This window comes from Geotrypetes seraphini, chromosome 1, assembly GCF_902459505.1.
Source record: "Geotrypetes seraphini chromosome 1, aGeoSer1.1, whole genome shotgun sequence".
Taxonomy (NCBI): domain Eukaryota; kingdom Metazoa; phylum Chordata; class Amphibia; order Gymnophiona; family Dermophiidae; genus Geotrypetes; species Geotrypetes seraphini.
In genome coordinates, this window is record NC_047084.1 from 249,667,878 (window position 1) to 249,693,765 (window position 25,888).

Genomic DNA, 25,888 nt, shown 5'->3' on the forward strand with positions numbered 1-25,888 from the left:
AGGGCAACCTCCAGGTGTACCTGTGGAGCTAGTCTGCTTTGTGCTTCTTCGAGGTTCGGGGTCTATTCCCCTAGAACCAGCTTGCCTTCTGATTTATCAGAGGCTTCAACACAGGCTGTGGGGCCCCTGTGTAAATCTGTTTGGGTTTCAGGGAGCCGGCTGCATTTCAGTCTCCTCCCATTGCACCACAAGGATCTGTACAGGTGGAGTCATCAGTTGGTGTCTGTTCGATTAGCAGCCCAAGGATCTCTAGTTGTGGACTATTTCCTTTTTTATATAATTCTTTGTTTTAATAATTTTAACAATTTTTAACAGAAATTAAAGTATTAATATCAAATTTCCAATACAAAACATAGAATACATTCAAAATAGTAAACTAATTAGCACATCTTATCATCCCCACAATTAAAACAATCCCAACCCATACTTTGCCCTACTCCCCCCCGGATTCCCAATTTGCAAGGATGGGCTGGTATGCAGTTCAAATCTTTCAAAGATCCTCTCTTTCCAATTCAATATACCTCTCCCAAATATCTCTAAATTTCGTCCATTGATTTGTTAAGAGGGCCTATAATCTATATTTTTCACAGACTGTTCCTAAACGGTCTCTCATATCTCTAGTTGTGGGTATATTTGGTGTATGCCATTGCTGAGCCAATGTCGATCGAGCAGCTATGAATGCCAAATCCATAAGTTTAGATTGAGAGGATGTTAGCCCCCTCCACTCCAACTCCCAGTAATGCTTTTTCAGCATTCACTTTGAGTGGAGTTTGAATTAACTTACATAATAAAATACCTGCTGCCAGTACTTCTGGACCTTTTGGCAGTTCCAGCACATATGGTAGAATGTGCCTCTTTCACCATACCCTTTCCAACAAACAGCATTATCTTCTTTAGTATATTTACTGATTAAAACTGGTGTAATATACCATTGTACTAAGAGTTTAATAGCATTTTCTACCAGTGAAGCTGCTCTGGCTATTTGGAAAAGATGTACATCAATTGCCCCCCACTCATCAATTGACCATTCCTTCCCCAGATTTTATTCACATGCTTTCATATATGAGGTTTTCACTTCCTTATCATCATGTATAATTCTATATAGCCAAGAAATACATCCATTTGCAACTGGGTTTTCTATTCCCTTTTCAAATTCAGATTTCTTTAAAACTTCTTTACCCATCCCCTTATATGTCAAGATATAATTTTTCACCTGTAGATAAAGATAAAGATCTTTCCCTTCCAATTGATATTGGTCCTTTAAGGTCTACGAAAGCTTTAACCTCCCCTTCGTCAATAAATTGTCCAAAACATTTCAGATCTTTTGCCTTCCACTTTTTAAAAATTCTCACTTCTCTCCCTGGTATAAAATCTCATGCATATAAGATAGGAGAGAAAAAAAATACTTTTTTCTCTTCCTAAAAGTTTTTTCCCCGTACTTTTCCATATTCTCATAGAACATCTACTAAAAGGGTTATTTATAATTGTTAATTCTCTTTCTCCTACCCTTGGTAAATATTTCAATTCTCTAATACCCTCCAACCCTTCTAACATTTCTTGCTCTACCCTTACCCATAATTTAGGTGGATATGAATGCCATTCAACTATTGATCTCAGCTGTGCCGCTTTATAATAATTCTCCAAAGAAGATAAGCCTAGTCCTCCTTCCGCCTTAGACTTAAAACATTGCATATCTTCTTCTTTTTTTATTTTTTATTTAAATCTTTATTCATTTTTAATCATTCAACAAGTGTACAATTTAATATCATACATATTCTTGAAAACATCACTTGTAAGTCTATCAAGAAAAACAACAATTTTATATATATAAACCCATAACCCACCCCCTTCCCATTATTATTAATAGTATACACAATAAAATAAGAACCCTTCCCCTCCCAATTATTCATGGTGTATATTTCAATAAAATAACTGGTATATAATCATCACAAAAAGATGTCAATGGCCCCCATATTTTAGAAAAGGTCTTATAATTTCCATTTTGTACAGCTATTGATCTTTCCATTTTGAACATATGACATTGCATATCTTCTAACCCTTGGCTACTTTCCTCCCCAGATAAATCTCAATATCATATTATTCCATTTTTGAAAATATGATTTTGGAATTTCTATTAGTAATACTTGGAATAGATAAAGAAACCTAGGGAGAATCATCATCTTTACTCCCTCCATACATCCGAACTATGAAATATACATCTTATTCCATCTTTCTAAATCTTTTTGGATATCCGCTACTAATGGTATATAGTTTTGCTGGAACAAAAGTGTCCAATCTGCTCCCAGATTTATTCCTAAATAGCAAATAGATCCCTTTACCCATCTCAAAGGAATTGATTTTTGCAATTCCTTAACCTTCTCCATAGATGTTGATATGTTCATCACTTCCGTCTTAGATAAATTAGCCTTAAATCCATTGTGGATTATTTCCAACAAGGATTTGAGGCAGAAAGTCCTAATTCAGTCAGGCTGCAGTAAAATTGACACAGACAGGCACCAGCAAAGCAGTGAGTACAGCCCATTTTTCCCTATGGGGAAAATCGGGGGGGGGGGGGGGGAGGAGGAGGCAGGCAGTCAGAAAAAGTTATTTTTAAGGGTATCTAGGGCCAGAGCTAGTGTTTCCCTCCTCCAAAACCATTTTCCTTGAAATAGTTTGACCCTCAGGGGAGCCCCCAGGGGCCATTTGTGGCATAATTTTGCTGGCGGTGGCCATCTTGGATTTTAAACGTTCAAGCTGACTTTCTCAGCTGGCAGACTCTAGACCCAAGGGAATATGGTCACTGTCCCAAAGAGTGTTCAGCCTCATTGTGCAATGCTGAGAAAGACCAGCGATGGACTTGATGACTTCAGCCAAGAACACGAAGGCAAATTGTTCCTACAGCCAAAGAGACGAACCAGGAATCACAGGGTTGGACGCATTGGTTGAGCCTTGACCAGAAGAGAGGCATCTGTGTTTCCACCATCTCCCATGGTGGGCCAGGTCATCTGTAGAATCGCGTATTACCCAGGACTTGTGATTCTGGTAGCCCCAGATTGGTCTCTCCAGCCTTAGAATGCAGATCTAGTGCATCTCTAATGAGACAGCTGCATCAATCTACTGGTTCATATGGGGCTTCTCAGTCAGGGACCAGTTCTCATAAAGAACCCGGAGTGCTTTGGTCTTATGGCATAAGGGTTCCTCGGAGGTAGTCATTTCAACTCTTCTATGAGCAAAGAAGTCATCTTAAGTTTGTGGCTTATGCCAATGCCTGGAAAGCTTTCCAGCTCTGGTGCACCAAAGATTAGGTAGAGCTTTATGAGGTGTCAATTCCTGTAATCCTGGCCTTTCTACAAGCCGGACTTGATAAAGGTCTAACGGTGGTGTCTCAAAGTCCAGATGGAAGGCCTCTCGTGTTTCCAAGCTAGAGGGGGAAAGTTATCGCTGGCATTTCATCCGGATGTGTCCCAGTTTCTGAAGAGGGTGCTCAGATTGCGGCCTTTATTGTGCTAGCTCTTTCATAGAAACAATAATAATAATAACTTTATTTTTTCTATACTGCCACAATCTTGCAACTTCTAGGTGGTTTACAGTGAAGAGAGCTGGACAATCAGCGAATTACAGGATACAAATAGGGAAGATGTCACTGAGCATTCAGTGATTACAGAGTATAATTAGTGAGAAACATAATATCAACATGTTACAGTGAAGAGGGCTGGACAACCAGCGAATTTCAGAATGCAAATAGCGAACAGTCAGTGAATACAGAATACAATTAGTGAGAATACACAATATCAACATATTGAATAATAGTTAAAAAAAAAGGGGGGTATCTGACTAAGAGATAAATCTATCGAACAGAGCTGTCTTAATTTCTTTCCGAAAGACGCCGTAGGTCATCCTGGCTCTATTGATGTAATTGCCTAGCCAGGTCTGATGTTTGCTAGCTTGAAACTTAAAGGTTCTGTCCAGAAGGGACCTGTATTTGCAATCAGTGATCTTTGGATAGGCAAAGAGATTGCGATTTCTGGTTGTCCTCGTGGGGATGTATAGTTCGAAGTGTGGTAAGAGATAGGTAGGGACCATTCCCCACACCAGTTTATAGCAAAAGCAAGAGAATTTTAATATTATTCGTGCCTCCATTAGCAACCAGTGTAGCAGTTTGTAGTAGGGACTAATGTTTTAGCTTTTCTTTAGTCCGAATATTAAGCGGACAGCCGTGTTTTGCACTATTCTTAATTTTCTCACGTTTTTTTTTTTAGGTATACCCACATAAATGATGTTGCAGTAGTCTGGGGTGGATAGAATCAAAGGCTGTACCAGTAGTCTGAAAGATAGAGGGTCAAAATATTTTTTGATGGTTTTTAATTTCCAAAGTGCAAAGAAGCACTTTTTTGTCACCAAGTTTGTGTGTTCGATCAAGGTCAAGTGGGAGTCTAAGGTGACTCCTAATATTTTTATAGTTTTTGATATTGGGTGATCGTGACCATTTAGGTGTATTGATGTTATAGTGATTTTGTCCTTTGGGCTTGCCAAGAAAATTTTTGTCTTTTCTGTGTTTAATTTCAATTTAAAATTAATAGTCCATTGTTCAATTTCAGTCATGATATGGGAGATGTGTTTTAAAAGTTTAATTGGTCACATTTGTCAGAGGGATTAAAATAGAGATATCATCAGCATATATGTAGTATTTTAGGTTTAGCTTTTGTAATAGGTGTCCTAAAGATGAAATGTAGATATTAAATAAGGTGGGTGATAGAGGGGAACCTTGAGGTATTCCTGAAGGGTTTTTCCAAGAATTGGAGTGTTTCCCGTCGCAGACCACTTGATATGATCTTTTGGTTAAAAAGCCCTGGAACCAGTTCCAAACTCTTCCCGAGAGACCCATTGCGTCTAGGCAATGTAGCATTATTTCATGGTCCACTAGGTCAAATGCGCTGCTAAAATATAGTTATAAGATCATATAGGTAGTTGAAGATTGAGCCTAAGACTGTCTCTGTGCTGAATCCTTTTCTGAAACCTGATTGGTGTTCGCTGAGGAGGTTAAATTTGTCTAGGTGATTCACTAGTACCAGGTTGACCAACCTTTCCAGTAGTTTGGTAAATAAGGGGGTACTCGCTATGGGTCTATAATTGGATGTTAGTGCGATTGAGTTCTTCTGGTCTTTAAGAATGGGTGTGATAAGGATGTGTCCCATTTCCTCATGGTATGTCCCACTTATGAGAGTGGTTGTTATCCAGTTAAATAGATCCCTTTTAAATTAAGGTACTGCAACTTTCATGATCTTAGATGGGCATTCGTCTAGCAAGCAATTTGATTTGAAGTATTTGTTAAACAAAGTGAGGAATTGGTGCCAATTGGGGGGGCTCAAAATGATCCCATAGCATGTCAACTCTAGGCACCCTTTCCTGCGGTCTGAATTGGAGTTAGAAATTGGGTGTGGGTGTAGGTATTGTAGCTCTTAAATCTAAATTTTTTTTGTTGAAGTAGCTGGCAAGGGTGTCAACCGATGGTATGTGTTCATTATTATTTTCCATGACCCGTGTAGTGTCTGTTAGCCTATTCACCAGTTTAAACAGTTCTCTGCTATTTATTTTAGATGTTTCTATTTTTAGTGCGTAGTGTTTAGAACGTTTTTCTTTTATCAGAGTTTTGTATTTTTTCATTTTTTGTTTCCAGTTTTTTATCTTCATCTTTGTCTGTTTTGAGCCATATTCTTTCTAGTTTCTGAGTTCCTGTTTGAGAACTAGTAGTTCAGCATCGAACCACTCTTTTGATACCCTCTCTTTCTTTACGTGTGTTTGAATTGGTGCTCTTTGGTTTTACATTTCTTTGATGAAGTTTCCCCATGGCAGATAAAGGCTGAATGGCCCATCTAGTCTGCCCATCTGCAGTAACTATTGTCTCTTCCTCTCTCCAAGACACTGTGTCTTAAACATTTTTAACTCCAGCACACTAAAAGGAGCAAATGTTTTCCACGGGACATTATAATTGAAATTATAAAATTGCAAAACCAACAAAAATTTAAATTTGAGTTATTTATTTAAAATTCTTTAAGCTACGTATGGGTAATTGTAACAATGGCGAAAATAAAGTAGATAGAATAGAATTGCTAATCAATGTGATGGATGTACTTGTATTTGAGTGCAAATTAACTCAAAACGGGGCTCAATTGTCATCAAGCAGACACGCATTTCATCATCCACCATCTGCAGTTCTCTTTCTTTTTTTATTTTTTCAATTTAATTTCTGTCAGAGCTGAAAATCCAAGTTCACAAAGATAAGAAGATCCAAACAAAGTAATAAAGCCTTGATTGCTTTGTTGCTCAATAAAACTAAAATTACTTACCATTAGATTTCAAGGACCGTTCACATCAAAAAATAATGCTTGTCAGGGAGTTGTATCCTTACGCACACAGACGCTCATAACATTGACAGATTCTTGTGTACATGATGTACATGTCATCTATTCTAGTGTATACTCATGAAGGGAATTATTTAAAAATAATGTAAAATTCTGGAATCTCTTGTGGCATACCCAGTATTTCTTGGGGGTACACCATTTGACCAGAGGGCCGCTGCAGACTGCTGGGCACGATGGACCACTGGTCTGATCCAGCAGTGGCAATTCTTATGTTTATGCTTTCTTGAATTCAGACACAGTCTCTGTCTCCACCACCTCTTCCAGGAGACTATTCCATGCATCTACCACACTTTCTGTAAGAAAGTATTTCCTTAGATTTCTCCTGAGCCTATCACCTCTTAACTTCATCCAATGCCTTCTCATTCCAGAGCTTCCTTTCAAATGAAAGAGACATGACTTGTGTGCATTTACGCCACGTAGGTATTTGAATGTCTCTATCATATCTCCCCTCTCCCGCCTTTCCTCCAAAGTATACATTTTGAGATCTTTAAGTCTGTCCCCATATGCCATATAAGGAAGATCACACAACATTTTAGTAGCCTTCCTCTGGACCGACTCCATCCTTTTTTTTTTTTTTTTTGAAGGTGCGGCCCACCAGAATTGTTCACAATGTTCCAAATGAAGTCTCACCAAAGTCTTATACAGGGGCATCAGTACCTCCTTTTTCCTACTGGCCATACCTCTTCCTGTGCACCCTAGCATCCTATCATTCACCATCAACTTTTCAATCTGTTTGACCACTTTAAGATCATCACATACAATCACACCCAAGTCCCGCTCTTCTGTTGTGCACATAAGTTCTTCACCCCCTATAATGTTCTTCGAGTTATTCAGCCCAAATGCATGAACTTGCATTTCTTAGCATATTTTTAGCTGCCAAATTTTAGACCGTTCGTCAATCTTCGCTAGTTTGGACTTCATGTTATTCACACCATCCGGGATGTCTACTTTATTGCAGATTTTGGTATCATCCGCAAAGAGGCAAATCTTATCTGACAGCTCTTCAGCAATATTGCTTATAAAAATGTTAAAAAGAAGAGGCCCAAGAATAGAACCTTCAGGCACACCACTGGTAACATCCCTTTCCTCAGAGCAATCTCCATTGACCACTACCCTCTGTCGTCTTCCACTCAACCAGATACTCAGCCCATCACATTGGGGCCCATCCTGAGGGCATTCAGTTTATTTATTAGACGTCTGTGTGGAATACTGTCAAAGGCTTTGCTAAAATCTAAATGCACCACATCTAGTGCACTTCCTCTATCTGATTCTTTGGTCACCCAGTCAAAGAAATTGATCAGATTTTTCTGACAAGACCTGCCTCTAGTGAATCCATGTTGACTCCGTCCCTTTAATCCACCAGATTCCAGAAACTTCACCATTCTCTGTTTTAAAAGCATTTCCATTAATTTGCTTACCACAGAAGTAGGAGTTACCGGTCTGTCCCCTACTTCTTCTTTACTTCCACTTTTGTGGAAAGGGACCACATCCGCCCTTCTCCAGTCCTCCTGTATCATTCCCGACTCTAGAGAAATATTGAAAAGGTCTGTAAGTGTAGTCACCAGAATTTCCTTAAGTTCCTTCATCACCCTTGAATGTACATTATCCGGCCCCATCGCTTTGTCTACCTTTAATTTAGCTATCTCCTCACAAACTCAATCCTCTGAAAATCGATCATGGTTTTGTTTTTTAAAGACTACAAATCAATAGACTTATTCTCCCATGCTGGTTGTGACGTCTCCAGTGCCTCTTTTTGCTGTTCTATCTACCACTCCTTGTGACAAACCAAAGGCCGTTTCGGGTTTTGCCCATAACAAACCCGAATCCATCCCGGGTTTTGCCCCAAGGATCAGGAGAAAACACACGGAGCCTAGGTGTAGGAGAGCTGACCAGGTGTCCTGCCAATTAACAGAGCAAGCTGACTTCTGCTCAGACAATGATATGGAGTCAGAAGAGGCAGGGCAGGAAAAGGTTAGGCAGGAAAAGGTTAGGCTGGAAAGCTGCACACAGTGCAAACCTGTCCCTGCCACTGTCAGAAGTTTGATACCTTTTGAGCAACCTGTGCCTAGGAGAATTAGGACTAGCAAGAGTCCTGCCTGTAGTAATAGGGAGCAGGCTGGTGTGTGGAAAACCCTTCCCCCACCTACTCAGAGGGAGAGTGGCTCTCCACAGGATATAATGTGGCTCCTCAGAACAGGAAGAGGAGGGAGGCAAACAAGAGAGAGGAAACCTGGGGAGAGTCAGTCACTCTCTCTCCACCCAGAGGAGTCGGATAATATAGACTGGCATATGGTAGAGGCAGAGGAGTTGTCTCCTACCTGGAATCCTTGGGAGCAACCAGAGGAGGAATCCATGGAGGTGCAAGAAAGCCGGGTAGGAACTGAGACCCAGCCAATAGCCATGGAAACACAGTGAGCATAAGAGTTGGGTTTGCTGTTTATATCTCTGAGCTGCCAGCTAAATTATAGTTCTTTGAAGTAAGTTTAGGATTGTTACCAAGCTGAGCAATTACATTGCCTTCCCTCTCAGCTGTGCATAGAAACTGTAGCAACGTTTCCAAGGGAAAGTATGCATGGTATAGCACAGTAACACCATGTGAGATTTCTACCTGTTGCACTGCACTGTCTGTTATAAGGATGTTGTTTTTTTTCTGTTCATTGAGAAACCAAGCACTGCTGGCCTTGTTTTGTTATGAACTGCATTTAAAGCTTGCAAAGTCCAAAGTATAACTGCTCTGGTGAAGAGGACTGTGTTACTTACATTGTTAAAGTCCAGAAGCAGGGGACTGTACTCAATTCAGTGCTAACCAAACTTGAACATCCTGATTGCATTGTTTGAACCTTTTTGTTATAATTCCATGCAATATAAGTTTATCCTGAACTGCAAGGCTGAAGCCTGTATTTTGGTTTATTTGGCCAGTGGCTGGAATAAAGCTATTTTGTTTTGCCATTTCTGACTTGGATTCTTTACCTTACATGCTCATGAGGCAGATGTCGTGCCTGAATTAAGACCTGAAGAATCCCTTGTAGTAAGGGACATGCTGGATCTGAGGTTTCGGTCACGTCCCCGGGGCTCGCTACGCCTTATAGGAGCACAGGTGTGACATCCTCCATCCCTATTCACGTGTGTCTTCTGCGATCCTGCTCCCAGCTCTTCAGCCGTGAACTAGAGAATGACACGGGGACAAATTTTTCCTTGTCCCCGCAGGAACTCAATTTCCCTGTTTTGTCACTGTCCCTGCCCCATTCCTGTAAGCTCTGCCTTAACCACACAAGCTTCGAACATTTATGATTTTAAAGTGTTTGAGGATGAGGATGGAATTTGCATGAATGGGACAGGAAAATAATTTGCGGGGACAGGATGGGAAAATGTGTTCCCATGGGGACGGGGAACTATTTGTCCCCATGTCATTCTCTACCATGAACACAGAACATAAATATTTGTTAAGCAAGTCAGCTTTTTCTTTGAGCTTCTACATATTTCTCCCCTTCACCTTTGAGTCTCACAATGCCATTTTTGCACTTCTTCCTTCACTGATATATCTAAAAAATGTCTTGTCTCCCCATTTTACCATGTTAGCTATTTTTTCTTCCATTTCTATCTTTGATTTCCTGACTGTTCGACCAGCCTCTCTTAACTTTTCCAGATATTTTTGCCTGTCTCCCTCTCCACAGCTCTTCCTTGGAATCTGAAGGCCCTGACCAGTATTAATTGGTGTTTCCTTCCACGGTCCCTCTCCAGGGGCATGCTGCTGCAGATTGTGACTTGGGTGGGTGTGACGACAGATGCCACTCTCCGTAGCTGGGGAGCCCATTGCAACTGTCATTCCATTCGATTAGAATTGCGGACCATTCGCTTGGCTTTGGTGGAATTGCAGTTGACTCTGGAGGGCCAAGCAGTCCAAGTCTTCTACGACAATTCGACAGCGGTGGCAAATATCAATCGCCAGGGAGGAACCAACATTGCTTCTGTGGCTCAGGCAGCCTGCCTGCTCTTTTCTCTGGGTGGAGTGTCATCTCCAGGCCCTTTCGGCAGCACATGTGGTAGGAATTGACAATGTTCAAGCAGACTTCTTCAGGAGACAGACCTTGGATCCAGGCGATTGGGTGCTGTCCTCGGCAGCGTTTCAGGCCATTGTGTGGTGATGGGGTTGGTCTCACTTAGATCTAATGGCAAAGAACTCAAAAGTTGTCCAATTCTTCAGTTGAAGATCTGAGACTGGAAGCGAGGGCTTAGACCAGTGGTTCCTAACCCTGTCCTGGAGGACCCTCAGGCCAATCGGCTTTTCAGGCTAGCCCTAATGAATATGCATAAGAGAGATTTGCATATAATGGAAGTGACAGGCATGCAAACCTGCACCTGCCTCATGTCTCATTCTGCTTATGCTTCTCTAAGTTTGATTCTTGGATGCCAGTTAACCCTTTGGGGCCTTGAAGAGTTCTGTATATATGTTCAAGGTGCATTCAAGGGTACTTCCTGAGCTGCTTTGTTGGCTTTCACTGTTTATTGTTTAATGTTTCTTTTTTGAGCTAATCAGTTGATTCTTGGGAATGTTCCCATTAGTGACCCTACTTCACATACAGTCGATGGAGCTCTTTGTGCTTGGATATGCTATCTGCAGATGACAGTAGAGCTCTTAGTGAAGTACAGGAGTGTCAGAGATAAAGTCCAGAGTGGATTCCTTCTGCAAATAGCTTTCGGCCATTGGGAGATAACCTACTTGTCTAGAATGTCTCACCTATCTACTAGGAAAGATATAATCTCTTTTTCCCTTTAGTTACAAAACAGAACAGAAATATACGTGAGGATGTTCCTCATGTGCCCTTCTCTTTTCTTCTGTTACAGTGGAGATGGATTGCTTTGATGCAAACTGAAGAACATAAGCAATGCCTCTGCTGGGTCAGACCTGAGGTCCATCGTGGTGCCCAACAGGTGCAGGACCTGTGCAGTTATCCTCTATCTATACCCTTCGATCCCCTTTTCCAGCAGGAAATTGTCCAATCCTTTCTTGAACCCCAGTACCGTGCTGTGCCCTATTAGGTCCTCTCGAACATTACCTACCAAACTGTATATCTTATACTCTTGCTCATCAAATTGTATTTCTATATTCTTGCTTTCTTGAAGTCTCTGCTCTCTGTATTTCCTCTGACTATCTGCATATTGTAATTCACTGAATGTCCAGCTCTCTTGATTGTAAACCGCCTAGAAGTCGCAAGATTGTGGCGGTATAGAAGAATGAAGTTATTATTACTCCCTCTGGAAGCGCATTCCAGGTGTCCACCACATGTTGGGTAAAGAAGAACTTCCTAGCATTCGTTTTGAATACATGCCCTTTCAACTTTTCCAAATGCCCTCTTGTTCTTTTATTTTTCGAAAGTTTGAAGAATCTGTCCCTCTCTACTCTCTCTATGCCCTTCATGATCTTGTAAGTCTCTGTCATATCCCCTCTAAGTCTTCTCTTCTCCAGGGAAAAGAGTCCCAGTTTCTCCAATCTCTCAGCGTATGAAAGGTTTTCCATGCCTTTTATCAGATATGTCGCTCTCCTCTGAACCCTCTCAAGTAACGCCATATCCTTCTTAAGGTACGGCGACCAATATTGGTCACAGTACTCCAGATGCGGACGCACCATCGCCCGATACAACGGCAGGATAACTTCTTTCGTTCTGGTTGTAATACCCTTCTTGATTATACCTAGCATTCTATTCGCTCTCTTAGCGGCCGTTGCGCACTGTGCTGTCGGCTTCATTGTCATGTCCACCATTACCCCTAAGTCCCTTTCTTGGGTACTCGCCTTCAATAACATCCCTCCCATCGTATAGCTGTACCTCGTATGTGCTGCTTCCCACATGTAGTACTTTACATTTCTCAACGTTGAACTTCATCTGCCATCTCGTCGCCCCTTCCCCTAGTTTGTTCAAATCCCTTTGCAATTCTTTGCAATCCTCTTTAGTCCGAGCTCTACTAAATAGTTTGGTGTCGTCCGCAAATTTTATTATCTCGCACTTCGTCCCTGTTTCTAGATCATTTATAAATATATTAAATAGCAGCGGTCCAAGCACCGAGCCCTGCAGAACACCACTCGTGACCCTCCTCCAGTCCAAGTAGTGGCCCTTCACTCCTACCCTCTGTTTCCTACCTGCCAACCAGTTTCTGATCCATCTATGTACGTCTCCTTCCACCCCATGGTTCTTCAGTTTCCGAAGTAGGCGTTCACGGAGTACCTTGTCAAAGGCTTTTTGGAAATCTAGATATATGATGTCTATGGGGTCTCCTCTCTCTATCTGTTTGTTAATTCCTTCGAAGAAGTGCAATAAGTTCGTTAGGCACGATCTCCACTTGCAGAAACCATGTTGGCTGTTTATCAGAAGTTTGTTTCTTTCAAAATGTTCATCGATGTTGTCTTTTATCAGTGCTTCAGCCATTTTCCCCAGAACCGAGGTCAGACTCACCGGTCTGTAGTTTCCCGGGTCACCTCTTGATCCCTTTTTAAAGATGGGCGTAACATTGGCTATCTTTCAATCCTCCGGGATCACGCCTGTTTTCAGGGATAGATTGCAAATTTGCTGCAGTAGTTCCGCTATTTCCTCCTTTAGTTCCTTCAGAACCCTTGGATGGATTCCGTCCGGACCTGGGGATTTGTCAGTTTTTAATTTTTCTAGCTGCCTGTGTACGTCTTCAAGGCTCACTTCCATGGATGTTAATTTTTCTGCTTGAACTCCTTTGAAGATTTGCTCAGGTTCCAGTATGGTGGATGTGTCTTCATTTGTAAATACAGACGAAAAGAAATTGTTAAGTCTTTCTGCTACTTCTTTCTCCTCCTTCACCACTCCCTTCTTGTTTCCGTCGTCCAGCGGTCCCACCTCCTCCCTAGCCGGCTGCTTCCCTTTAACATATCTAAAGAAAGGTTTGAAATTTCGTGCTTCCTTGGCTAGCCTTTCTTCATATTCTCTTTTGGCTTTTCGAACCACACGGTGACATTTTTTTTTATACTTCTGTGCTCTTTCCACTTCCTCTCAGTTTTGTCCTTTTTCCATTTCCTGAATGAATTTTTCTTATTGCCTATTGCTTCCTTCACTATTTTAGTTATCCACGCCAGGTCTTTTGTTCGTCTCTTTTTGCACCCCTTTCTGAATCTGGGGATATACAGATTTTGCGCCTCGCTCACCATGTCCTTGAAAAAAGACCAGGCATGTTCTACCGTTTGCCATTTCTTGGAAGTGTTCCTAAGTTTCTTCCTTACTATTTCCCTCATTAGTTCGTAGTTTCCTTTCCTGAAGTTGAAAGTTGTCATTATGGTTCTCTTTCCTTTCGGTATTCCTACTTCAACTTTGAACTTGATCATATTATGATCGCTGTTTCCTAACGGTCCCACTACTTCCACTTCCTTTGCAGGTCCTCTTAACCCATGTAGGATTAAATCTAGAGTGGCATTTCCTCTCGTTGGTTCTCTAACAAGCTGCTCCATGAAGCAATCTTGTGTAGCCTCTAGGAATTCTGTCTCCCTAGCGCATTTTGAGCTTCCAAGACTCCAGTCTATCCCGGGATAGTTGATGTCTCCCATAATAACCGTGTTACCGCTTTTGCATTCTCGCTTCATCTCAGCTTCCATTTCTTCATCGATATCTCCGGTTTGCCCGGTTGGACGATAGTATAGGCCCATCTTTATTTCAGGCCCTTTCCTTTCCGGTATTTTTACCCATAGCGATTCCAGCTTGTTGATCGTCTCTGCTGTGTCCATTCTTGTCGATTGTATGCTTTCTTTTATGTATAGGGCTATTCCACCTCCTTTCTGCCCTGACCTGTCCTGGCTGCAGTGCTGTATCCCATTTGTTTTCTTCATTCCACCATGTTTCAGAGACTCCAATGATGTCTATGTCCTCTGCATTGGCCATGGCTTTTAATTCCTCCATTTTGTTTCTTAGGCTCCTTGCATTAGTATATATGCAATTTAGATCCTGGTATTTTCTTGTCTTCATTTCCTTTCCCTGTGCTTCGGTCTTTAGTTTCTTCTCTTGTGCTACAATCCTTCTAACCTCCTCTTCTGGGTTAGTCAACTCCTGTAATTTGCCCATTGTTTCTTCCCAGCCTTTTAGTCCCCTTAGTATCTTTACGGGATACCTTCTTCCGAATCGTCGACGCTTGGTCGACTGTCAGCTTTCCCCTTCTTCCTAGTTTAAAGCCTATTCTATTCCTCTCCTGACGTTGTTTGCTAGAAGTCTAGTTCCCGCCGCGCTCAGGTGCATTCCATCTCTCCTGTAGATTTGCTCTTGCCCCAGAACGTTGTCCAGTTCCTCACGAAGTGGAACCCTTCTTCCTCATACCATCTCCTCATTCATGTATTTATTGATTGTAGTTCCTCCTACCTTTTCACATCTGCCCTCGGTACCAGTAGGATCTCTGAGAACACTATCTTCTGAGTCCTCATCTTCAGCTTCCTTCCCAGAATCTTGAACTGTTCTATCAGCATGCTTCTTCTGTAGTCTCTCCTGCTGACATCATTAGTCCCAATGTGGATCATTACTGTGGTCTCTTCCGTCTACGCTCCTTCCAGGATCTTTCCAATTTTGTCCACAATGTCCTTGGTTCTTGCTCCTGGGAGGCAGGTCACTAGTCGATCCTCTCTCCCTCCTGCCATGTGGCTGTCCACATGCCTCAGGATCGAGTCTCCCACTAGGATCACTGACTTCCCCTTCTTTAATTTTCGCTTCGGTCTCAGGTCAATGTCCTTGGAGTGTTTTGCTGCTTCTTCTTCTATGTCCTCGGTGTGCTTCGCTGTTCTTCTGACCTCAAAGAAGACACCCACAGAGGAACACCGCACGAGGGGGAGAAAATGGCTAGTCTGCTGGTGTTCTCTCTCTCTCTCTCTCTCTCTGCTGGTGTCCTCTCTCTCTCTCTCTCTCTCTCTCTCTCTCTCTCTCTCTGCTGGTGTCCTCTCTCTCTCTCTCTCTGCTGGTGTCCTCTCTCTCTCTCTCTCTCTCTCTCTTTGCTGGTGTCCTCTCTCTCTCTCTCTCTCTCTCTCTCTCTCTCTCTCTCTCTCTCTCTCTCTCTCTGCTGGTGTCCTCTCTCTCTCTCTCTGCTGGTGTCCTCTCTCTCTCTCTCTGCTGGTGTCCTCTCTCTCTCTCTCTGCTGGTGTCCCCTCTCTCTCTCTCTCTCTCTCTCTCTGCTGGTGTCCTCTCTCTCTCTCTCTCTCTGCTGGTGTCCTCTCTCTCTCTGCTGGTGTCCCCTCTCTCTCTCTCTCTCTGCTGGTGTCCTCTCTCTCTCTCTCTCTCTCTCTCTCTGCTGGTGTCCTCTCTCTCTCTCTCTCTGCTGGTGTCCTCTCTCTCTCTCTCTCTGCTGGTGTCCTCTCTCTCTCTCTCTCTCTCTGCTGGTGTCCTCTCTCTCTCTCTCTGCTGGTGTCCTCTCTCTCTCTGCTGGTGTCCTCTCTCTCTCTCTCTGCTGGTGTCCTCTCTCTCTCTCTCTCTCTCTCTGCTGGTGTCCTCTCTCTCTCTCTCTCTCTCTCTCTCTGCTGGTGTCCTCTCTCTCTCTCTCTGCTGGTGTCCTCTCTCTCTCTCTCTCTCTCTCTGCTGGTGTCCTCTCTCTCTCTCTCTCTCTGCTGGTGTCCTCTCTCTCTCTCTCTCTCTCTCTCTCTGCTGGTGTCCTCTCTCTCTCTCTGCTGGTGTCCTCTCTCTCTCTCTCTCTCTCTGCTGGTGTCCTCTCTCTCTCTCTCTCTGCTGGTGTCCTCTCTCTCTCTCTCTCTCTCTCTCTCTGCTGGTGTCCTCTCTCTCTCTCTCTCTCTCTCTCTCTCTCTCTCTCTCTCTCTCTCTCTCTCTCTCTCTCTCTCTCTCTCTCTCTGCTGGTGTCCTCTCTCTCTCTCTCTCTCTGCTGGTGTCCTCTCTCTCTATCTCTCTCTCTCTCTCTGCTGGTGTCCTCTCTCTCTCTCTCTCTGCTGGTGTCCTCTCTCTCTCTCTCTCTCTCTCTCTCTCTCTCTGCTGGTGTCCTCTCTCTCTCTCTCTCTCTCTCTCTCTGCTGGTGTCCTCTCTCTCTCTCTCTCTCTCTCTGCTGGTGTCCTCTCTCTCTCTCTCTCTCTCTCTCTCTCTGCTGGTGTCCTCTGTCTCTCTCTCTCTCTCTCTGCTGGTGTCCTCTCTCTCTCTCTCTCTCTGCTGGTGTCCTCTCTCTCTCTCTCTCTCTCTGCTGGTGTCCTCTCTCTCTCTGGTAAAGGAGGAGGAGCTGAAAAATGTGATTGACACTTCTGTAAGCAGTTCACAAGTATGGATGATCACCTAACATACAGACTCCTGTGTATATTAACAGAAATATTATTATCCAGATAAGAACCTAATTTTTCATTACAGATGTATGTATGTTTGAAATACACTGAAATTATATGTTGAGTAAAAACAGAGAAAAATGAATACAGATAAAGACCATATGACCTATCTAGTCTACCTAACCGTGCCATCTACTATCCTTTTCTCTCCCTTAGAGATACATTATTTTAAAAAGCACTGAGAATCCAAATTGCAAACTTACTATATAGTGTATTATAAAAGTATTCACACCAAGCACATATTTTATATTGTTTATCAACATATGGTACGTTTTCACCATTAAACAATTGTAGAAATATTCCAAAAGTAATTAAGAATAAAATAGCACCCAAAATTCGGATCCAAAATAATTTGGTTTCTTGGAAACTGTGGCAGAGCCATGGAATCTGGAATGTGGGCCATTTATATGACGGTCAGAGATGGTATACCTTTGCTGAAATTTGCAGATCTTTCAATCTTCCTCCATCACAGTTCTTCCGCTGGCTCCAGCTTACTCATACGATAAAAAAAAGATCTAATGCCATCTTCTCCATGTACTGGATATCCATCCTATCTTTCTACATGTGATAAAGTCCACCTTTTGGGTCATGAGGCCTCCAGATGGTACAAATTGATACAGGACCATAAATTCAAACCGGATATTGGCCTAAGGGAATCATGGAAGATGGATGTAGATTTGTCTATTGATGATTATAGCTGGCCATTTATCTGGGTGGGATGCAGAAAGGCCCTCCACTCCTCCTCTCTGACTCAAATCGGTTTTCTTTTTGTTACACAAAGCATTTTGGACTCCAATTCGTGTCTCTAAATTGGGCCCCTCTCACTCCAATCTCTGCTGGTCCTGTAGTGGGATGCCAGGTACCCTTCGACACATGTTGTTTGATTGCCCTTACCTCCAGATGTTCTGGAACCATGTTTGGACTACTGTTGAAAAACTCATATCCTTAAAGTTTCTTTGACCTACGCCATAGTTATTTCTGGGTCAGTGGTGATTCCTCGCCCGATTGCTGAACCAGTATTGATGCTTCTGAATGCCTTACTGACTTTGGCGATTAAGGTGATTTTTTCAAACTGGAAAAACTTTTCTGCTGCTACCTACTCTGCCTGGTGGGCTTCTGTTATTATTACCCTAAAGTATGAGAGAATCTATGCTGAGAAATTTGGCTCCTTACACAAATTTTATGAGATTTGGGGCATATTATTAGACTTCTGCTCTGCAAAACCTCATTAGTGACCATATTCTCTTGATTGTTTATGCTGATATATCGTTTCTTTTTTATTCTGTGCTCCTCAATTATGTTCTATTCTCTGACTGTTTCTCATTGGACTGTTGCTCATCCGCTCGGATATTATCACTGTATTACTGTTTATATGACTTTCTGATTTTTTCTTTTGTCAGACTGGATGTGGTACATTACTACGTTATTTGTTTCTTTGCTGTTCTGATCTTGTTGTGTGTTTCTTGTTTACAAAACAATAAACTTTTTGAACTTAAAAAAAGAATAAAATAACAAAAAGCCTCAATTATATAAGTCTTCACACCAATTGATTCAGTTCTGGGTAGAGGCCCTGATCTAGTTGATAAGTATCTAGCAACTCTGCATAGTAGAATGATCCAATTGATTGATGCTTTTTCAGATTGTCTATGGATTCTCTGTGGACTGTCCTCTTCAAGTGTTGCCACAGATTTTATATTATATTGAAGTCTGGGCTTTGATTGAGCCACTTAAGGATATTTAGGAAGGAATTCATCAAAGTATGGTAAAGTATTATCTTTTTACTGCACCTTTATTCACCACTGGATTCAGCAGCCTGTGGGATCACTGTACCGCAAGTTGCTGAATGCTGTTTTAAAAGAATAACACTGCTTATCCCAGGACAATTTCTGGGGAACTGACTTCCCACGCATGGGGGATTTCGTCCATCAGACGCTACAGGTTCAAGAAGTAACTGATAATGTGGAAGCTATGTGGTCAACCCTGAAATCGACCCTACACGAGGCAACTATCTGCTACACAAAATCGGTAAATAAACAACAAAGAAAAAAGAAACCCCAATGGTTCACTGATGAGGTCTCGTCCCTCGTCAAGGAGAAAAAAAGAGCATTTCTTTCATAAAAGCATACGGGGAAAAGAGAAGCTAACATTGAATACAGGGCAAGGTCTGCAGCGGTCAAAATAGCAGTCAGGGAGGCCAAACTTCGACTGGAAGAAAATCTAGCAAAGAACATTAAGAAAGGGGACAAATCCTTCTTCAGGTATATTAGTGACAGGAAAAAAAACATAAACGGGATAGTACGCCTTAGCACACCAGACGGGAATTATGTGGAAGCAGATTCAGACAAAACCAAACTACTGAATGATTACTTCTGCTCAGTTTTTACTTGTGAGGAACCAGGGCACGGTCCACAGCTGTAAGCAAAGTCAAGCATGGAAGACCCATTTCAGAATTTTGAGTTCACACCAGCTGATGTTTACAGCGAACTATCAAGACTCAAGGTGTGCAAAGCCATGGGACCAGACAAATTGCACCCAAGAGTGCTCAGAGAGCTGTGCGATGTCCTGGCGGAACTGTTAGCCATGCTCTTCAATCTCTCCCGAAGTACGGGGAAAGTCCCCCTGGACTGGAAAACAGCTAACGTCGTTCCTCTGCACAAAAAGGGTTGCAGAGCAGAGGCTGCGAATTACAGACCAGTGAGTCTCACATCAACAGTGTGTAAACTCATGGAAACACTACTTAAAGGTAAATTAGACACGATCTTGGATGAAGGGAATCTAAGGGATCCCAGTCAACATGGATTCACTAGGGGTAGGTCATGCCAATCCAATCTCATCAGTTTCTTTGTTTGGGTAACAGGAAAGCTTGACTTGGGGGAGTCTCTGGACATAGTGTACTTGGATTTCAGTAAGGCTTTTGACAGCGTCCCACACCGCAGACTATTAAACAAGATGAAATTGATGGTGTTAGGTGAGACACTAACTGTATGGGTCAATGATTGGCTGAGTGGAAGACTTCAGAGGGTAGTGGTCAACGGCACCCTCTCTGAGACATCGGAGGTGACCAGCGGAGTGCTGCAGGGCTCAGTCCTTGGTCCATTCCTTTTTAATATATTCATAAGGGACTTGACCAGTGGGCTTCAGGGTAAAGTAACATTGTTCGCCGATGACGCCAAACTATGTAATATAGTAAGTGAAAGCAATCTGCAAGATAGTATGACGCTGGATCTGCTTATGTTAGAAAACTGGTCCTCGACATGGCAACTGGGCTTCAACGCTAAGAAATGTAAGGTCATGCACCTCGGTAGCGGAAATCCATGCAGAACTTACACCTTAAATGGAGAAACATTAGCTAGGACTTCAGAAGAACGAGATTTGGGAGTAATCATCAGTGCAGACATGAAGGCTGCCAAACAAGTGGAGAAGGCCTCATCCAAGGCAAGGCAAATGATGGGATGTATCAATAGAAGCTTCGTCAGCCGGAAACCTGAAGTTCTAATGCCACTGTACAGAACCATGGTGAGACCTCATCTGGATTACTGTGTGCAATTCTGGAGACCACACTACCCTAAAGACGTGCTTAGAGCTGAGTCGGTTCAGCAGATGGCCACTAGGATGTTCTCCGGGCTCAAGGGTCTCTCGTAGGAAGAAAGACTAAACAAATTGCAGCTCTACACTCTGGAAGAACGCAGGGAAAGGGGAGACATGATTGAGACATTTAAATACATCACAGGACGTGTCGAGGTGGAAGACAACATCTTCTTTCTCAAGGGACCCTCAGTCACAAGAGGGCATCCGCTCAAACTCAGAGGAGGGAAATTTAATGGTGACACCAGAAAGTATTTCTTCACGGAAAGAGTGGTGGATCACTGGAACAAGCTTCCAGTGCAGGTGATCGAAGCCACCAGCGTGCTTGACTTTAAGAATAAATGGGACCTCCATGTGGGATTCCTACAGAGGTCGAGTTAAGGATCAGGGTCATTAGCACTCAGACTTAATGGGGTGGGTCAGTAGAGTGGGCAGACTTGATGGGCTTTAGCCCTTTTCTGCCGTCATCTTTCTATGTTTCTATGACTGCACTAACAGTTTGGGGACTCGGGGACCATTCCTTTGGAAGCAAGGCTCACCCCAGGTTCATCAGCAGTGGTCTTGAGCGCAGACTGTGTGGCTCTGTGGCGGTGTTTTTACAGGATTGGGGCCGACTGCATTCCTCTCCCCGTTTGTGTGCGCATAATCCGGTTGGAGTTGAGGGGAGTGTCCAGTTCATCAGGCCCGTGAGGCAGTCAGAAGCAGTCTGGATTCCAGGCTTGTTGAGGCGGAGAGTCTCTCTGTAAGCTGTTTGCTCCTCCCAGTATACAAGCTAGCAAAGGTTGACAGGCTCCCAGTATACAACCTAGCACAGGTTGACAGGCTAACAAACCAAATTGGTGGGGTGGAAGGTGGTATCTTAAAATTGACTTTTGGGGGTCCTAGGGTTGGAGATAGGTTCCCCATCTCTAAAATCCCAAAATTGCTATTTTTTATTTTTCAATGTAGCTCCTCCATGTTGTTTTTGGTGTTAAAATCGCTGCTGCTGTGGCCATCTTAAATTTCACGATTTGAAATTAAAAGCCTCTTTCTGCATCAAAACACCTCGTTTGCTGGGATGGACTCCTCAGGCCAGCATACTTTAGATTCATGCCCATTTATGGAGGTGATTGACTGTTCAAGGAACATCCATGTTCCACGTGGCATGTGAGCGGGGTCAGGAGTCACTGGCTTAGCCTCCTCTGGTCACTCGAGGGGGAGGGAGGGGTGTTAGTACCTAGGAAGTCCAAAGAACTGGGGGAAAAAAAGGAGCTAGTCAGTGTTCACCGGGGCCGTCTAGACGTCAGGGTTTTTCCCCTGAATTTATTAATTTGTTGTTTGAAGTTTATATGATTAACAAGGGCCGCATTGAACTCTCAGGAATCGCGGCCCTTCTAGTGCCGGGGGTTCCCCCCACCCCTAAAAACACAGTTCCCCTGCCACAGTGCCATATACACTTTGGGAAAATTCGGTCATAGATCAAATCGGACGATAATGATGCTATTTCCATGCCTTTGATTTCCCAGTCAGGGTCAGTTACAGTTATTTTGTTTGATATGCCGCCAATATTAACCAAAAAGTCAAATCAAAGCCTATGATAGGCCGACTTTTGATCAGGATCATGGTGCGCCAAGGAAGGGTGATTCTAGTAGTGCCAGACTGGCCGAGACGCCTGTGGTATTCAGACCTAGTCCATCTGCAAAAGGATTAGCATTTCAAACTTCCTTCATGCAGGGTCCATTTACCATGCAGAATCCAGAATGCTTTGGTCTTATGGTATGACTCAAGAGAGTGCAACACTAGTATGTACTTGGTTGGAGTGGTCTCCAGTATTATCCCAGGACAAGCAGGCAGCATATTCTATACATGTGGGTGACGTCATCTACGGAGCCCCCTAGCGGACATTCTCGCAGGCAGACTTGCTTGAAGATCTTGGACTACTAATGCTTTCAAAAGATAGCCCTAGTGGGGCTATGCCCAGGTGAGGGATGGAGGGACTAGGCTAGTGCTTCGAAGAGGGGGGAACACTTCTTTCCCAGTTCTGAAGCATTGGGCTGCTGGAATAACACTGATTGCGAGGTAGCTTGTAAGGAAAGATTAGGTTTTTACCTAGTTAATCTTCTTTCCAGTAGACATAAACTCTAGTCTTGAACACTCGGGTAGTTAACCTCTTCTCATGAAAACTCTCCTCCTCCCTCAGTTTGTAAAAAAACCCAAACAAAAAACAGTCAACCATGGAGAGAAAACAGAAGAGGGAGGGGTATAGGGACTCTCCCCAAGAGATTTGTCTGTTCTGATCATATCATCAAAACATATAACAGATACCCAAATTCAACCATTTGCAATACATAACAAGGTGAAAAAAACAAACTACTACTACTACTACTATTTATTATTTCTATAGCGCTGAAGGGCATACACAGCGCTGTACATTTTAATATACAATAGACAGTTCCTGCTCAGAAGAACTTACAATCTAATTTAGACAGGACATTACAGGATTGGGGAGATTATGGTAGAGGAAATGATACAGTGGGTGCACAGCTATCTGAACTCTCAGGGAGTCAAATGCTTGGCCCTTTTCCAGACCTTTCTGGAGAAAGGCAAGTATCACTGAGATCGGAGTCAAGCTCAGGTCTTCGCTCTTCTGAGTGCACCAAGTTTGGAAAATTTTCCAGGCCTTCACGAGAGACAGGCAGCTGCATTCTGTAGGTGGATATAACTAATTAGTGCTTCATAAATAAGTCACGTGCACATCTCGTATCTAGGATACACCATAAATACATCCACGGGTTCAGTATTTTGACAGTTTATACTAAGACAGAGACCAAAGCTATATGAAATATTTTATTATAGATATAAAAATATAATTCACAAGCCAGCAGTAAATAATAACTAATTATTTGTACACAATATATCTGAATACATACATATGTCTCAGTACATAATTATCACACGGTAGTTACTAAGTAAATGAGTAAATTAATCTAATTCTTACACACTAGGTGATTCCTTATAATAACAAGTCCTGATAATAGCAGCAATCTAAAATAGCTTATCACCAAAGGAGCTTAACATTCCTTATCCATAACCAATACTCTTCTATCTAGCCCAGCTTATAAAATAGATAATCCCTTTTCTCATCCTTTAGATTAGGCCTCAGCCGACCTGGGAGATGGAATCTTTCTGTTATCCTCAGCGCAGCAGATGACAAAATTCTTCTGGTCAGGAACAGTCTGTTATTCACTGGAAAAAGCTGTAATTTATGTCTGCCAAAGTTCCTTATGCGATAGAAACCAGATCTGTATAAAAAGCAGTTCTGTGTTTTTCACTCTCATCTGAGAGCCGGTCACAAGAGGTAACTTATCAGTTCTTAGTAAGGTGTATGTAGAGAAACCTAAGCATGGATCCAAGCTTCCTTACATCCCAGCATAGACTAATAATTATTAGACACCTTTCTCCTTAGGTTTCGTGAGATGACCCCCTCTAGGACCAATCCAGAAAGAGAACATGAATCAATAGCCTTTTCTGTCCCGAAGCCTTGAGAGGCGCCTCAGTAGATAAAAATAGAAACATAGTCAGCTCCTACCTCCTCCAGATTTCTCAGGAGCTGAGCCGGTATCCATAGTAGGATGTCCTTGACTACAAACACATAGTTCTTGTAAACATACCCAAAATGCATCTGGCAGGCAGCAGACAGCAAAGATGATTTTTCTTGCAGAAGATTGTTCTTGCTTCTTGACATCATTGAGAGAGGCCTAACCTTAGGTGTGAGAAAGGAATCGCCAGCTACAATTCTGAACCAACTGCAATGTCCAATATGCATTTTACCTCATAGTAACATAGTAGATGACGGCAGATAAAGACCCAAATGGTCCATCCCGTCGGCCCAACCTGATTTAATTTAAATTTTTTAAAACTTTCTTCTTCTTAGCTATTTCTGGGCAAGAATCCAAAGCTCTACCCAGTACTGTGCTTGGGTTCCAACTGCCAAAATCTCCATCAAAACCTACTCCAACCCATCTACCTTCTCCCAGCCATTGAAGCCCTCCCCAGCCCATCCTCCCACAAATGGCTATATACAGACACAAACCGTGCAAGTCTGCCCAGTACTAGCCTTAGTTCAATATTTAATATTATTTTCTGATTCTAGATCCTCTGTGTTCATCCCACACTTCTTTGAACTCCGTCACCGTTTTCCTCTCCACCACCTCTCTCGGGAGCGCATTCCAGGCATCCACCACCTTCTCCATAAAGTAGAATTTCCTAACATTGCTCTTGAATCTACCACCCCTCAACCTCAAATTATGTCCTCTGGTTTTACCATTTTCCTTTCTCTGGAAAAGATTTTGTTCTATGTAAAACCAAATAAAAGTGGCAGAAGTGATCCCATTCACTGTTAAATTTCATTTGTAATCCAAAGTTTTATAATTATTTCTGTACAAATTACATTTTGATGCATGTTGTGAAATAAAACAAACTTATACAAGTAATATGTGAATCAAAGCAAGGATTGGCCTGCTCTTCTATGCTCATGTTTCTTGAGAAGTTGTGTAACCGATTGTCTTTTGTTTCAATTTGAACATCTTTGTCACTCCATAATTATTTATGAATATATCAGCTATCTTGTTACATTGACAGTATGCTTTTAAGTATAAAAAATTCTACATCAAATATATTTTTTTATGTATATTTAATGCTTAGGAGAAGAGCACATTTGAACAAATCAGTGGTATACACCACAGTCCCAAGAAAGAAGCTTTTAAAGATTTATCTTTTACAGAAGAAACAGGTAAGTGAAAATACTTTAACATTTATTTATTTAGAAACTATATTTAAACACCTATGCAAAATATAGTAATTCTACTTTATAAGCAATACCTGAGATCCCTGGAATTTTGTTAAAGAATGAATGCCATGTGGCACAAGATGCCTGCCATATGAAGTTTTGTACAATAGTTACTTTGAGAAAGAGCACTTGTTGTGGTTGTAGCCCTAGTGCAGGGGTGCCCACACTTTTTGGGCTTGCGAGCTACTTTTAAAATGACCAAGTCAAAATGATCTAACAACAATAAAAATGCTAAACATATATATATTTATATATATATATATATATATATATATATACACACCGAGTGTACTTTGTATTTATGTTCAAATATTTTTTTATTATACAGCCCCCCTCCCCCGAAGGCCTGACCCCCCCCTGAAGGTCTGCACATTCCCCCTCAAAGGTTGACTCACCCCCTGAAGGCCTGCACTACCCCTTGAAGGACTGCACTCCCCTCCCCCCCCCCCCCCCCCCGAAGGCCTACCCTCCCCACATCCATTTACCTAATTCCAGCAGGGAGCAGTCTGCAGAGAGGATCGCTGGTACTTTAGCGATCCTTGCAGGTTGCCATAGGCCTCAGGAGCTGTCTTCCCTCTGCCCCAAGCCTGTCTCTGACTTAGAGGAGGGGCAGGACCACGGCAGAGGGAAGGCCTATGGCAACCTGTAAGAATTGCTAAAGTACCACCTGCTACCGGCCGTCTTCCATTCGTCCCCTTTGGAGATCCCCACAGGAATAAGGAAGTTAAATTAATAGAATACTTAGGC

At 42.5% G+C, this 25,888-nt stretch overlaps 1 protein-coding gene across 5 annotated transcripts in view; it reads left to right on the plus strand.

Annotated features, from left to right (window-relative positions):
* BOD1L1 (biorientation of chromosomes in cell division 1 like 1) overlaps window positions 1-25,888 on the plus strand; it is a 425,195-nt gene that overhangs the window by 229,772 nt on the left and 169,535 nt on the right. For all 5 annotated transcript variants that reach the window (XM_033949017.1, XM_033949024.1, XM_033948998.1 and 2 more), the window contains one exon: window positions 24,997-25,084. In XM_033949017.1, coding sequence (XP_033804908.1) covers window positions 24,997-25,084 — 88 coding nt within the window. The remainder of the gene's footprint in view (window positions 1-24,996; window positions 25,085-25,888) is intronic.